Source organism: Monodon monoceros, unplaced genomic scaffold, assembly GCF_005190385.1.
Source record: "Monodon monoceros isolate NGI ecotype Baffin Bay Population unplaced genomic scaffold, NGI_Narwhal_1 Super_Scaffold_22, whole genome shotgun sequence".
Lineage (NCBI taxonomy): Eukaryota > Metazoa > Chordata > Mammalia > Artiodactyla > Monodontidae > Monodon > Monodon monoceros.
In genome coordinates, this window is record NW_021703779.1 from 41,770,935 (window position 1) to 41,783,179 (window position 12,245).

The 12,245-nt window shown below is 41.4% G+C and overlaps 1 protein-coding gene across 2 annotated transcripts in view; it reads right to left on the reverse strand.

The window, feature by feature from the left end:
* The window catches only part of ZNF41 (zinc finger protein 41), a 59,844-nt gene that overhangs the window by 27,372 nt on the left and 20,227 nt on the right, over positions 1-12,245 (reverse strand). The window contains exons 1-2 of one of the 2 annotated variants that reach the window (XM_029240871.1): positions 821-886; positions 326-569 (exon numbers count right to left, since the gene is read on the reverse strand). In XM_029240871.1, the coding sequence (XP_029096704.1) occupies positions 326-397 (72 nt within the window). In that variant the 5' untranslated portion in view covers positions 398-569; positions 821-886. Of the gene's footprint in view, positions 1-325; positions 570-820; positions 887-12,245 lie in introns of those variants that run through there. The other variant, XM_029240870.1, reaches the window with a different exon arrangement.

Here is a 12,245-nt window from a genome sequence, read left to right on the forward strand (position 1 = left end):
TGGTCACCCCCACCCAGACCTAGCTTGTGGACGCCCTGCAGGGAGCTGCCTCCCCCTCCTCTAGGCTGTGGGGCTGACCCTCCCAACCCACCTTTCCTCCATCGGCTGCATCACATTTTCCACTGAAACAGGAAGGGCTCTGGATGTGGGACACCAGCCACATGGTGCTCACGCAGCAGGAGGATGGTGACCTGTCTCAGGGACACCAAGTCTGGAATTTGCCCCTCCTGTGACACACTTGCCCCTGCCCTGAGTCCCTAGTGACAGGTCGGGGCCATCTCCTCACTGAATAAACTCCTGTCCCTTGAGCCCTGTCTCTCCTCACCTCACACACACTGCCATGTCCCTCTGCAGCCAGGGCTGGGGACCACTGGGGAGAGCTCCGGTTGGCTGGCATTGTCCCGCTGAGCCTCAACCCTCAGGCTCTCCTGCTGACAACTCCGCTCTTCCCGGTACCCTGAGGCCAGGCGGGTCCGTGGACTCAGCCAGAGCTTCTGGGGCTGGAAGGAAGATCCTGCAGCCTTCACTACGGGGTCTGGCCCAGGGGCTGCGCAGAGACTCCAAGAAACCTGGAAAGACAGTGTCCACGTGGTCAGTCATTCAGCATTCACCCCATAAATGCTTCCTGGGGGCACCAAAGTACAGTTTACAACACTGGATACTGTGGAAGAGAAAAGTTCAGTAATCAACACCAAGTATTAGCATACAATATGGAAAAAAACTCATGAGATTTGGTGTAAAACGTATGAGAGTTTGAATTCCAGCTCTTTTGCATTCTAGCTGGAATCTGGGGAAGCCACTTTAGTCTGAGTTTCTTCACCTTAAAACTGAGGATGGGGGCTTCCCTGGTGGCGCAGTGGTTGGGAGTCCGCCTGCCGATGCAGGGGACACGGGTTTGTGCCCTGGTCCGGGAGGATCCCACATGCCGCGGAGCGGCTGGGCCTGCGGGCCATGGCCGCTGAGCCTGCGCGTCTGGAGCCTGTGCTCTGCAACGGGAGAGGCCACAGCAGTGAGAGGCCCGCGTACCGCAAAAACAAACAAACAAACAAAAAACTGAGGATGAAAACACCCATCTCATAGGGCTGTTAGAGTTAAATGACATGATGCTTCAAAAGCACTCCTATTTGGCATCAGGAACACACTCCATTGATATTAAATATTGCTGTTATTATAAGGTGCAAGGAATGTTTTATTCGGTACCTCATTTAATTTTCACACTCATCCTATGAACTAGGCATTACTTTTGCTATTATTCCCATTTACCATCAGATAGAGCTGTTCATAAATATTAAGAAATTTGCCCCAAGATCTCTTAGATTAGGGGGAAGGACAGGGATTCAAACCCAGGTCTGCCTAGCTCCAAAGTACATTTTCTTAACTACTGTGCCATATGGTATTCTATACGTGGAAGAATCACAATAAACATTATTTCTGTTTCTTGCTGCCTTTAAAGTGCTCTGGCTGAAGGATGACATGTCACATGTGATAAACCAAGCGTCTGTATAATTCAGTGCACATTCTGGGCAACTTATAGAGCCCACCCACCCTCTTCTGCCAAAGATGAAAACATAAACTCTTTGCCCCCTCTCTCCCAATTCCCATCTGGCCCTGAAAGTCAGCATGTCTGCACAGGCTCCTAAATCGGTAACCTACACTGCTTGACAAAAACTGTGTCCCAAATGGTGCCATCAACTGGTTTCCATAGGTTCCTCAAATAATCACCAACACAGGCAACACAACCTCAATAGAAAATCAACTATTAATCTGCTCAATGCCCCCTGGATCCAAACCTGACCTCCTATAGGACTCCATAACTCACAGCCCATATGTAGAGTCAATGACTCCCATAAACCCCTCAAATATAGACCTTCCGGTCCATCACATACTAACTCACACAGTCCTGCAATTACCGATGTCTACAGGTCCCAATCAATGACTCCCATAGGGCTCCTAAAACTGTCTCCCAAAGACTTAAAATCCCAGGCTTGCAATCAATCTTTCACCACCTCAGTGTCCCAATCAATAACTCTCATGGACTGACTGATGACTCCAGATACTTTAGATGACTTCAGACCTCCAACTCTTATAAAACCTCAAGAATTTCTACAGAGGTCTCAATCACTTACCAACATATGTCTCTAATTATGTTTCTTCAAGGATTTCCCAAGATTATCACTCACTGACCCAACATGAATAGCATCTATAGGCCCTGGATTATCTAATCCTATTGGACTCTAACTCCGTGATGCCCCCCCCACAGAAATCCTCCCAATCCTTTACTCCCAGGGGAACCAAATCAACCCCAAATCTGGTTTGGTATTGAATTCAAAGAATAAAAAGAAAATTTAAAATGCTTCCAGGCAGAAACAGCATGTTATTTACAATGGAAAGGGATCACAATGGCACTAGATTTATTTGCAACAATAGGAGCCATATTAGAAGAAAACATCTACAAATTATTGAAAGGGACTGCAATCCAAGAATTTTAAACCCACTCTAGCTGAATACCATGCTTCCGTTAGAGCAAAAGACAATTTTAGACATACAAGCACTTATAACATTATATACCAATATTAGAATCTCAGGAGAATACTCAAGGGGATAGTCTAAGCAATTGTAAATTCAATAGTAACAGAAACCTCAAAATTGGAGGAAAGCAATTTTGAGAAATGATTATTGCAATTGATATATAGTTATAACTGAGTAAAGAAAAATGTATGTAATTGGGCACCTGGAACAAATAAGATTATTACTATTAATAAGTGGAAAAAATTTTAATACCCTGGGGAAATTTACTGAGTGAAATGAGGAGGAGGAAAATTATGCATCTCTTTTACTAGATCCAAATAATATTAAAACATTATTTGGATTTAGAAATAGAGAAAATATAGACAATCACATTTGTAAGGAAGGTGAAAGCAACTACTAGCAGAAATTGATAAAGATAAAACTCCAAACTATAATTCCAAAATAATAAGAAATTAAGAAATTAGAGGGGAATTAGGAGAAACATGACCAAACCAGCAAAAAAAAAAAAAAAAAGGAAAAGAGAAAGTGAGGAAATATCAACCACGTAAAATAAATAGTAAACATAAGATAATAGGAGGCATGAAATCAAATATATTAGAATTCAACTAAATTGAATGAGCTGAATTCTGATGTAAAAGATAAGGACTATGGGATTGGGTTAAAAAAAATACAGTTGCCACACATCTAAAACAAAAAGACAAAGATGTGAAATGAAGCACTGGACAGAAGTATGCCATGTTATTTGCTACTCTTTCCATTATGGTCAGCATTAGTTACGGCTTGTTAGGAAATCGTTGCCTACCTCAGAGTCATAAAGATGTTTAATGTTTTCTTCTAAAAGTTTTACTGTTTTATCTTTCACATTTAGATCTATAGTCTTCCCAGGAAGGATTTGGTGTGTGGTATGTGTTAGGGTCAAGATTCATTTCTTCCATATTGGTGTCAAGATGATCCAGTACCACTTATTAAAAAGATTACCCCTTGGGCTTCCCTGGTGGCACAGTGGTTGAGAGTCTGCCTGCCAATGCAGGGGACACGGGTTCGTGCCCCGGTCCGGGAAGATCCCACATGCCGCGGAAAGACTGGGCCCGTGAGCCATGGCCGCTGAGCCTGCACGTCCGGAGCCTGTGCTCCGCAATGGGAGAGGCCACAACAGGGAAAGGCCCGCGTACCGCAAAAAAAAAAAAAAAGATTACCCTTTTTCCAGGTTGCCTTGTGACCATATATGTGGGAGTCCATTCCCAAACTCTGTATTCCCATTGGTCTATTTGTCTATTCTTGGACCAGTACTACACTGTCTTAATTAATGTGCTTCATATTAAGCTTTGATATCTGGTAGAGTAAAAGATTATTAAGTTGGATTGCATTCAAAGTAAGGACCTCTGTTCATGAGAAGACAAAATTAAGAGCATAAAGGCAAATCCCACAGTGGGAGAAGATAATTGCAATACCTGTATCTGACAAACAACTCATATCTCAAATATATTAAGAATTCCTAGAAATCAATAAGAATGATAGAAGAAGAACACAAGGATCAGACACTTCACAAAGAAGATATCCAAATGGCAAATAAGCATAGGAAAAGATGCTCAAATTCATAAGTTAGCAAGAAAATATAAGCTACAGATACTCATCCACATCCACCAGAAATGGCTTAAATGAAAAGGATTGAAAATAACCAAGAGCTGGCAAGGTTGTAGAGCAACTGAAACTCATAAATTGTTTTTTAGGAGCATAATATACTACAAACACTTTGGAAAACTGTTTGGTAGTATTTGTTAAAGCTGAACATATGCTTTATATCCTATGACCCAGCTATTCCATCGAAGCATTTACTCAAGAGAAATGCGAACATATGTTTACCAGAAGACAGGTATGATGATGGTCACAGTGGCTTTATTCAAAACTGAAAAGTATGCAAATGCCCATCAGCATTAGAATGGATAAACAACTTGTCCTTTATTAATACAAGGAATTAATACACAGCAACGAGAATCAACAACTGCTATACACAACACGCACAAATCTTATCTCATGAACATTATATTGGCCAAAGAAGCCAGACCTGAAAGAGCAATGAATCAATATTATATGATTACATTTCTATACATTTCAAAAACATGTAAAACTAATCCATGTTGTTAAAAGTTAGGATATTGATACCCCTTGGAAGGAAGTTAGTGATTGGAAAGGAACACAGGAGGGCTTCTTGAATGTTAGGAATGTTTTATTTCTTGATCTAGGTGGCTGGTTGTGCAGGTTTGTTCAGTCTTTTAAAATATCATCAAGCTAAACATGCATAATGTGTGCACTTTTCTGTATTATAATTCAATAAAGATTTTAAAAATATATAATACCCCAGACAAATGCAAGAAAATGAAAGTAGGTCTAGAAATATATTGAGGTGGAAATTAAGGTCCAGGGTGCACAATAGATTAACAAAAAGGGAGTCTCTTTTAATATAAAATATACAATAAAGAAGTGATAACTTGCATAAACCTTTAGAGTCATTCAACATATACAAATAAAACCAGCACAAATGCATGGAACCACGTGAAGTCTTAAAAATCATAATTATGAGGACTTCCTCTTCTGGAGATGAAGTAGATATAATTTTATCTATTCTTCCTGCTAAATACAGCTGAAAACTCTGGACATTATCCAGAAAACATAGGAAAACTCTGAAAGGTGGAATGAAGAAGGCAGACTGGCTAAGGATCGTGAGACCTAAAAAAATGACATGGCAAAAAAAAAAAAAAATGACATGGCAGTGAGTTCTCTGGGTTATCCCTTAGCCTCATATAGCCTAGACTAGGTCCTGGAGAAGCTACAACCCAGAAAGGCCAATGGGTACAGACAAAAACTGCCCCAAGAAAGCCTGCTCTCTCTAGTCAAAGGACCAGGAAAGGGGCAGTCTAGCAAGATAGAAAACTTTCAGACAATGATGGCTCTACTCAAGCCAAACACAGAAAACACTGCAGCCCCAGCCCCACGACTAACAGCAAGGCCAAGTGGATCCAAGCCTAGACTTCTACACTTGTCAGACTGTAAGAAGGCACCCCCAGGCCCCAGCCCCCTGCCAGGGTGGTGTCAGAGAAAGCCTAATAGGGTGCTGTATCTTTCTTTCCTTGCTGGGAAATAACAGCTGCCTTCTCCTCCCCTACCTGTCGGTAACAGTGGATACCAAGGAAAGCAGTGACGAGGTGCCTACCCCCTCCCAGCCAGGGTGGTATCAGCAGAAGCCTAGTGGGGAGGTGGAATCCCCACCCTCACTGAACAATAACAAGGAGTCCCCTGGCAAAAAAAAAAAAAAGAGGGCAAGCGAGAACTTGGACTTCCAACCCACCTGTCAATAACAAATGTCACCTGTGATGTGACATTTCCCTTCACCAAACAGAGCTCTGTCAAAGAAAGCCTGATAAAACATAAGAGTCAAATAAATTCTAGAGCCTCATAATATAATACCCAAAATGTCCTGGACATACTAAAAAAAAAATCAAGTGTCATTAGAGAAATGCAAATCAAAACTACAATGAGGTATCACCTCACACCAGTCAGAATGGCCATCATCAAAAAGTCTACAAACAATAAATGCTGGAGAGGGTGTGGAGAAAAGGAACCCTCCTACACTGTTGGTGGGAATGTAAATTGGTACAGCTACTATGGAGAACAGTACGAAGGTTCCTTAAAAAACTAAAAATAGAACAAGCATATGACCCAGCAATCCCACTACTGGGCATATACCCTGGGAAAACCATAATTCAAAAAGACACAGGCACCCCAATGTTCATTGCAGCACTATTTACAATAGCCAAGACATGGAAGCAACCTAAATGCCCATTGACAGATGAATCGATAAAGAAGATGTGGTACATATATACAATGGAATATTACTCAGCCATAAAAAAGAATGAAATAATGTCATTTACAACAACATGGATGGACCTAGAGATTATCATACTAAGTGAAGTAAGTCACACGGAGAAAGACAAATAACATATGATATCACTTATATGTGGAATCTAAAAATTAATTCAAATGAATCTGTATACAAAACAGAAACAGACTCACAGACGTAGAAAACACACTTATGGTTACAAAAGTGGAAAGGTGGGGGGGGAGGGATAAATTAGGAGGTTGGGATTAACATATACACACTACTATACATAAAATAGATAATCAACAAGGACCTACTGTATAGCACGGGGAACTCTACTTAATACTCTGTAATAACCTATATGGGAAAAGAATCTGAAAAAGAGTAGGCATATGTAAATTATAACTGAATCACTTTGCTGTACAACTGAAATTAACACAACATTGTAAATCAACTATACTCCAATATAAAATTTAAAATTTTTAAAAAGAAAGAAAAACATCAAAGCTAAGAAAAGGGGAAGAATACATATGAGCTTCACTTGTGTTCAGGAAAAAAAATAAGATGTCATACTAAGAACCAGGTAAATCTCAACTCGAATGAGAAAAGACAATGAGGATGGCGGAAGAGTAAGACGTGGAGATCACCTTCCTCCTCACAAATAGATCAGAAATACATCTACATGTGAACAACTCCTACAGAACACCTACTAAACGCTGGCAGAAGACCTCAGAACTCCCAAAAGGCAAGAAACTCCCCATGTACCTGGGTAGGGCAAAGGAAAAAGAAAAAACAGAGACAAAAGAATAGGGACGGGACCTGCACCAGTGGGAGGGAGCTGTGAAGGAGGAAAGGTTTCCACATACTAGGAAGCTCCTTGCGGGCAGAGACTGCAGGCGGCGGAGGGGGAAAGCTTAGGAGCCACGGAGGAGAGCACAGCAACAGGGGTGCGGAGGGCAAAGCAGAGAGATTTCTGCACAGAGGATCAGTGCCAACCAGCACTCACCAGCCAGGGCTTGTCTTGTCACCCGCCGGGGCGGGCGGGGGCTGGGAGCTGAGGCTCGGGCTTCAGAGGTTGGATCCCAGGGAGAGGACTGGGGTTGGCTGCGTGAACACAGCCTGAAGGGGGCTAGTGTGCCACAGCTAGCCATGAGGGAGTCCAGGAAAAAGTCTACAGCTGCCGAAGAGGCAAGAATATTTTTCTTGCCTCTTTGTTTCCTGGTGCGCGAGGAGAGGGGATTCAGAGTGCTGCCTAAATGAGCTCCAGAGATGGGCGCGAGCCGTGGCTATCAGCGTGGACCCCAGAGACGGGCATGAGATGCTAAGGCCACTGCTGCGGCCACCAAGAAGCCTGTGTGCAAGCACAGGTCACTGTCCACACCTCCCCTCCCAGGAGCCTGTGCAGCCCGCCACTGCCAGGGTCCCGTGATCCAAGGACAACTTCCCTGGGAGAACACACGGCGCGCCTCAGGCTGGTGCAACGTCACACCGGCCTCTGCCGCAGCAGGCTTGCCCCACATCTATACCCCTCCCTCCTCCCGGCCTGAGTGAGCCAGAGCCCCCGAATCAGCTGCTCCTTTAACCCCGTCCTGTCTGAGCGAAGAACAGACGCCCTCAGGCGACCTACATGCAGAGGCGGGGCCAAATCCAAAGCTGAACCCCAGGAGCTGTGCAAACAAAGAAGAGAAAGGGAAATCTCTCCCAGCAATCTCAGGAGCAGTGGATTAAATCACCACAATCAACTGGATGTACCCTGATTCTGTGGAATACCTGAATAGACAATGAATCATCCCAAACTGAGGAGGTGGACTTTGGGAGCAACGATATATATATATATATTTTTTTTCTCTTCTTCTCTTTTTGTGAGTGTGTATGTGTATGCTTCTGTGTGTGATTTTGTCTGTACAGCTTTGCTTTTACCATTTGTCCTGGGTTCTATTTGTCCGTTTTTTTTTTTTAAGTACACTTTTTAGCGCTTGTTATCATTGGTGGATTTGTTTTTTGGTTTGGTTGCTCTCTTCTTTCTTTTTTTTAATTAATTAAACTTTTTTAATAACTATTTTTTATTTTAATAACTTTATTTTATCTTATTTTATTTCATTTTACTTTATTTTATTCTATTTTACCTTCCTCTTTCTTTCTTTCTTTTTTTCTTACTTTTATTCTGAGCCGTGTAGATGACAGGCTCTTGGTGCTCCAGCCAGGCATCAGGGCTGGGCCTCTGAGGTGGGAGAGCCAAGTTCAGGAAATTGGTCCACCAGAGACCTCACAGCTCCACGTAATATCAAACGGTGAAAATCTCCCAGAGATCTCAATCTCAACCAAGACACAGCTCCACTCAATGACCAGCAAGCTACAGTGCTGGACACACTATGCCAAACAACTAGCAAAACAGGAACACAACCCCACCCATTAGCAGAGAGGCTGCCTAAAATCATAATAAGGTCACAGACACCCCAAAACACACCACCAAATGTGGACATGCCCACCAAAAAGACAACATCAAGCCTCATCCACCAGAACACAGGCACTAGTCCCCTCCACCAGGAAGCCTACACAACCCACTGAACCAACCTTAGCCACTGGGGGCAGAAACCAAAAACAATGGTAACTATGAACCTGCAGCCTGTGAAAAGGAGACCCCAAACACAGTAAGATAAGCAAAATGAGAAGACAGAGAAACACACAGCAGATGAAGAAGCAAGGTAAAAACCCACCAGGCCTAACAAATGAAGAGGAAATAGGCAGTCTACATGAAAAAGAATTCAGAATGATAGTAAAGATGATCCAGAATCTTGGAAATAGAATGGAGAAAATACAAGAAACATTTAACAAGAATCTAGAAGAAGTAAAGAACAAAAAAACAATGATGAACAATACAATAAATGAACTTAAAAATTCTCTAGAAGGGATCACTAGCTAACTGAGGCAGAACAATGGATAAGTGACCTGGAAGATAAAATAGTGGAAATAAACTACTGCAGAGCAGAATAAAGAAGAAAGAATGAAAAGAATTGAGGACAGTCTCAGAGACCTCTGGGAGAACATTAAATGCAACAACATTTGAATTACAGGGGTCCCAGAAGAAGAAGAGAAAAAGAAAGGGACTGAGAAAATATTTGAAGAGATTACAGTTGAAAATTTCCCTAACATGGGAAAGGAAATAGTTAATCAAGTCCAGGAAGCACAGAGAGTCCTATTCAGGATAAATCCAAGGAGAAACATGCTGACACATATTAATCGAACTATCAAAAATTAAATACAAAGAAAATTTAAAAGCAGCAAGGGAAAAACAACAAATAATATGCAAGGGAATCCCAATAAGGTTAACAGCTGGTCTTTTAGCAGAAACTCTGCAAGCCAGAAGGCAGTGGCAGGTCATATTTAAAGTGATGAAAAGGAAAAACCTAAAACCAAGATTACTCTACTCAGCAAGGATCTCATTCAGATTTGACTGAGAAATTAAAACCTTTACAGACAATCAAAAGCTAAGAGAATTCAGCACCACCAAACCAGCTTTACAACAAATACTAAAGGAACTTCCCTAGGCAGGAAACACAAGAGAAGGAAAAGACTGACAATAACAAACCCAAAACAATTAAGAAAATGGTAATAGGAACATACATATGGATAATTACCTTAAATGTAAATGGGTAAATGCTCCAACCAAAAGACATATACTGGCTGAAAGGATACAAAAACAAGATCCATATATATGCTGTCTACAAGAGACACACTTCAGACCTAGGGACACATACAGACTGAAAGTGAGGGGATGGAAAAAGATATTCCATGCAAATGGAAATCAAGAGAAAGCTGGAGTAGCAATTCTCATATCAGAACAAATAGACTTTAAAATAAGACTAGTACAAGAGACAAAGAAGGACACTACATAATGACCAAGGGATCAATCCAAGAAGATATAACAATTGTAACTACTTATGCACCCAACATAGGAGCACCTCAATACATAAGGCAAATACTAACAGCCATAAAAGGGGAAATCGACAGTAACACAATCATAGTAGGGGACGTTAACATCCCACTTTCACCAATGGACCAATCATCCAAAATGAAAATAAATAAGGAAACACAAGCTTTAAATGATACATTAAACAAGATGGACTTGATTGATATTTATAGGACATTCCATCCAAAAACAACAGAATATATTTTCTTCTCAAGTGCTCATGGAACATTCTCCAGGATAGATCATATCTTGGGTCACAAATCAAGCCTTGGTAAATTTAAGAAAATTGAAATCGTATAAAGTATATTTTATGACCACAACGCTATGAGACTAGATACCAATTACAGGAAAAAATCTGTAAAAAATACAAACACATGGAGGCTAAACAATACAGTACTTAATAACCAAGAGATCACTGAGGAAATCAAAAAATACCTAGAAACAAATGACAATGAAGACACGACGACCCAAAACCTATGGGATGCAGCAAAAGCAGTTCTAAGAGGGAAGTTTATAGCAATACAATCCTACCTCAAGAAACAAGAAATATCTCAAATAAACAACCTAACCTTACACCTAAAGCAATTAGAGAAAGAAGAACAGAAAAACCCCAAAGTTAGCAGAAGGCAAGAAATCATAAAGATCAGATCAGAAATAAATGAAAAAGAAATGAAGGAAACGATAGCAAAGATCAATAAAACTAAAAGCTGGTTCTTTGAGAAGATAAACAAAATTGATAAACCATTAGCCAGACTCAACAAGAAAAAAAGGGAGAAGAGTAAAATCTATAGAATTAGAAACGAAAAAGGAGAAGTAACAACTGACACTGCAGAAATACAAAGGACCAGGAGAGATTCCTACAAGCAATTATATGCCAATAAAATGGACAACCTGGAAGAAATGGACAAATTCTCAGAAATGCACAACCTTCCGAGACTGAGGCAGGAAGAAATAGAAAATGTGAACAGACTGAACACAAGGACTGCAACTGAAACTGTGATTAAAAATCTTCCAACCAACAAAAGCCCAGGACCAGATGGCTTCACAGGTGAATTCTACCAAACATTTAGAGAAGAGCTAACACCTATCCTTCTCAAACTCTGCCAAAGTATAGCAGAGGGAGGAACACTCCCAAACTCATTCTATGAGGCCACCATCACCCTGATACCAAAACCAGACGAAGATGTCAAAGAGAAAGAAAACTACAGGCCGATATCACTGATGAACATAGATGCAAAAATCCTCAACAAAACACTAGCAAACAGAATGCAACAGCACATTAAAAGGATCATACACCATGAACAAGTGGGGTTTATCCCAGGAATGCAAGAATTCTTCAAAATACACATATCAAGCAATGTGATACACCATATTAACAAATTGAAGGAGAAAAACTATATGATCATCTCAATAGATGCAGAGAAAGCTTTCTACAAAATTCAATACCCATTAATCATAAAAACCCTCCAGAAAGTAGGCATAGAGGGAATTTTCCTCAACATAATAAAGGCCATATATGACAAACCCACAGCCAACATTGTTCTCAATGGTGAGAAACTAAAACCATTTCCACTAAGATGAGGAAGAAGACAAAGTTGCCCACTCTCACCACTATTATTCAACATAGTTTTGGAAGTTTTACCCACAGCAATCAGAGAAGAAAAGGAAATAAAAGGAACCCAGGGCTTCCCTGGTGGCTCAGTGGTTGGGAGTCTGCCTGTCGATGCAGGGGACACGGGTTCGTGCCCCAGTCCAGGAAGATCCCATATGCCGCGGAGCGGCTGGGCCCGTGAGCCATGGCCGCTGAGCCTGAGCGTCCGGAACCTGTGCTCCGCAACGGGAGAGGCCACAACAGTGAGAGGCCCGCGT